Source organism: Atta colombica, unplaced genomic scaffold (assembly GCF_001594045.1).
Source record: "Atta colombica isolate Treedump-2 unplaced genomic scaffold, Acol1.0 scaffold83, whole genome shotgun sequence".
Classification (NCBI taxonomy): domain Eukaryota; kingdom Metazoa; phylum Arthropoda; class Insecta; order Hymenoptera; family Formicidae; genus Atta; species Atta colombica.
In genome coordinates this window covers 1,816,993-1,820,898 of record NW_017259576.1, presented here as the reverse complement: position 1 = coordinate 1,820,898, position 3,906 = coordinate 1,816,993, and the positions used below count along the sequence as shown (strand labels likewise).

Sequence of the window (3,906 nt, the reverse complement as noted above, 5' to 3'; positions counted from 1 at the left end):
CAAATCTGATGTTAATTTCTGTAAATATCAATTTTATTAATCTTTTCTTTAAAAAAAAAATTAATATTTTTCGATAAGTTAATAAATAAATGTCATTATCTATGATGACTGCCACGAGCTGGCATGTAAGTGCGTAATATATTAATTGAACTAAAACTTTTACATAAAATTGCGCATTATAATATAGCTGCAGAACTGTTCTGCAGCTGTCTGTTCGATGAAATAGCTACGCAAGTTAGATAAAATATTGTTTGTTGCGAAAATGCGAAGATGCGGATGCAAATACAAACCTCACAGCCATATTACAGTAATAAAAATCAATTGATATTAATTAAATTGTTAGATCGATATTTTCCATCAAAAAATCCGAGAGAATTTTTTTTCAATTGACTTTAACTCTACAGTGATTATACATTATACCAAAGCATATACAACGATTGTATGTATAATATTCAAGGATCTGTAAACGTTACGAGAATTGTAGATCATTATCGCTTCTGCTTTTGAAATACTAGTCATTTAAGAGAAGTTTCTAATTTAAACAGCATGTTTTTAATTTATTTTTTAGAATTTTTGTCTATATATATAAAGGGAAGGCGCAGCCGGTTAAATTCCATTTTCCATTCAGCGAATTCTTTAATTTGATACCGTCATATATTATTAATTATTTTTCTAATGTATTATATTGATCTTCCTTAAGAATTTCAAAAATATTTTGGTAACAAAATGTAATAAATATCAAATGATACAAATATGGAGCGGCCCACAAACGTAATAATAATATAACGTTTTTGCAACTTTTTATTTTATTCGGATAAGTGGAAATCATTCAAAATCAATACGCAAATTAGCCAAAGTATTTTCATTATTCAAAAGTTTTTTATATGTAACATTCCAAATAGAATACAGCGCTTAATAGAAAAAGCGCTAAAAAAAACGCATATAAGTGCTACTTGGAATCGAAGCTTTTTTTGAATATTTAACTTATAAATTGAGACGCTTCTAAATTAAGTATCACATTGTAATTTTCCGCAACTTTTCTATTGTATTCTAATGAACGAAAATTATTAGAAGTCAATGCACAAATAAATATTCAACGTATTTTAATTATCCAAAATTTTTCTATGTTTAATTTCTAAATTGAACATTTCCGAATTGCGTATCATATTATAATATTATTCGTTTTTTACTTCGTCATCAAATAGCAGATTGATCTTATAACATCTATTTTATCTTTTAATGATTGAGTGTACTACTAATAAAGAGTGTATTACTAATAAAAAATCATGTAAGGATAGCTTAATTGCCGAGATCCTAATAAACTAGATTAATTATGGCGTTCTTTTGAATATTATATATTACATTATTTGAAGTGATTATACTAATATCTTTTTTTAATGTTTATGCCATCTAAATGTTTAGTAAATATCTGATGTTTAATCAAAGATTACTTGCAGTGGCCAAACTTGATACTTAACTTAGTACTTCATTTCTTTTAATCGCCATCCGGCGAGTTTTTTGAAATCATTCAAGAGTAACAAATTTTATTTGTTTCGGTATCTCAAACAGCAAAAGTTTAACTTTTGCGTTGGAAAAAATCGAATCCTATCATCCTATCATATATTAAGGAAGAATAGTTCTTTTCATTAGATCTCAGAATACTTTTAGAATAATTACGATTACTTTGGAATCTCTTTTATATTTCATATAATCGAAAATATATCTCACATAATTGCAGCGCATAGCGAAATTGCTCTTTTAATCTAAATTCTTTCGAATCGAACTTGTTAAACAAACAATCTATTTGTTTAGACAGGTCTTGCGATATTCTAAATAGCGTATTGTAAATACCTGAATACGAAGGCAGAGAGAGAGAGAGAGAGAGAGAGAGAGAGAGAGAGAGAGAGAGAGAGAGAGAGAGAGTACCAGAATAGATAAAACTGGATATATTTATAGCATTGTTTCCTTCATAAAATTGAAAGTAACAAAAAATCATTTTTTTTTTATATCGAAGAATGTCATCGTTTTCAATTCCTCACATTCTAATATTTCCCGCAAAATAACATTACATCAATATTATTATAATTAGATATTATACTTAACAATGTAAGTATAATATCTAATACTTCTTATAATATCTAATATTTTTTTGCACGTAACATTGTTGAGTAGAAAATTATAACATTCATGTAATGTTATATATTGTTACTTTGTATTTATTCAGTTCGACATCTTCATAATCGAGCCTCAAATAAAAATTCTATTAAATTTACTTGACTAATATAATTATGACAAATATAATTATTAATTAATTTTATTGCAAATCCCATCATTCATTAACTTTTAAAGCTTAATTTTCAAATTTATAATTCGAAAATGAATAATGCTCATTTCTTCAACAAACTCAAATTTTACAAGAAAATGTTGCAAGTTCATTTTCCGTTAATTCTGGAATACCTATTCATACTCTAAATAACTCATGAAAGTTAATGATATTTGAGTCTTAGACACTTGGGACTTTGCAGAGTAATGTTATCAGAAATACAATTAATCAATTTTTTATATATTATTTTTATATATTATGTAGAACAAGAGAAGACTCTATGTATTCTCTCGAAGAGAGACAGGAGAAGAATTTATGTATTCTCTCGAAGAGAGGTATATTAAAATATATTTAAAGTTAAACTTCTTTGTCTATATACATAAAATAGGTGTGAACGCCTGAATGACTCACCGCCTATTTACATGTCAGTTGAGAAGTTATCAATGTCCGGGTATTAAAAAATCAACATTCACTCCAGCTCGCTTCGGATTTATCAGACGGACTTGATTCGTCATTGGGATAGTCACGATTACCGCAACTGGTGATTTGAAATGAATTTTTTGTTGGATCGGCAGGAAGTAGAGGCGATAACGTTGAGACGATTTTCTCCGTAGATGATGAATCCTCCAAATGTGGCATTTGCGACCTTCGTTGTTGATTTTCTGGATTATTTAATACAGAACGGAGAAACCTTCGTGTTTCCGCCCGCAACGCATTCAAACGCCTTTGAAGGATACGGTTGCGCCGTACGAGTATTATTGTACGCACGACAATGCTCAAGAGATCTGTGAGAAAGATTGAGAATAGTATTAGAAACGCATCGAAAATAACGTGGGAAATGAAATAAATTCAGGGTTGAGTAATAACTAGTTAAAATGTTAAAAAAAAGTTAAAAAAAAAAGTTAAAAAAATTAATAACTTTTAATTTAACTTAGTTAATTTTAAATGCATTAAATTTTAACTTAACTAAGTTACTTTTAAACGTTAACTTTTTAATTTTTTTTTAAGTTAAAAAATTTTTTTACCTCTTTTAAATAAACAAATAATAAGATGTAATAAGATTAAGGGCGCAATCTGTTCATATTTTAAAACCATCTTAAGTAATTTCTTAAGATGGTTGCTAATAATGCTAATTGATTATGCCTTATACAACCCTTTAATTGCTTATGCCTTATGCCATAAGTCTTAATTTGGATCTACAATAGGTGTTTTAAGTCTTAAGTCATAAGAAATTGATCAATTACAGTCAAATATTTCTTCTCGCATTCGATTGTAATTGGTCAATTTCTTATGACTTAAGATTTATTAAAAAGTAATCACTGATTTTATATCTTCTTTAGGCTGGCTGTTTTTTTAAAGTTATAATTTATATAACTTATATAATTATATTATTATGTACTTATATCACATATGAATAAAAAAATTAAAAATTTTATTTACTTAATAATCTATATTGTAGTTATTTAATTTCATTTTAAGAAAAATTAGGATATTATGATCTAAAAAATAATTTTTTTTAAATTAACTTTTTTTTTAACTTAAGTTAATTCAATATTGACTTATGTTAAGTTAATTTTTTATTC

The 3,906-nt window shown here is 26.8% G+C and overlaps 1 protein-coding gene across 2 annotated transcripts in view; it reads right to left on the bottom strand.

Annotated features, from left to right (window-relative positions):
- Positions 1–2,773: 2,773 nt before the first annotated feature.
- The window catches only part of LOC108692949, a 19,260-nt gene continuing 18,127 nt past the window's right edge, over positions 2,774–3,906 (bottom strand). For both annotated transcript variants that reach the window (XM_018201534.1, XM_018201533.1), the window contains one exon: positions 2,774–3,108. In XM_018201534.1, the coding sequence (XP_018057023.1) occupies positions 2,786–3,108 (323 nt within the window). In that variant the 3' untranslated portion in view covers positions 2,774–2,785. The remainder of the gene's footprint in view (positions 3,109–3,906) is intronic.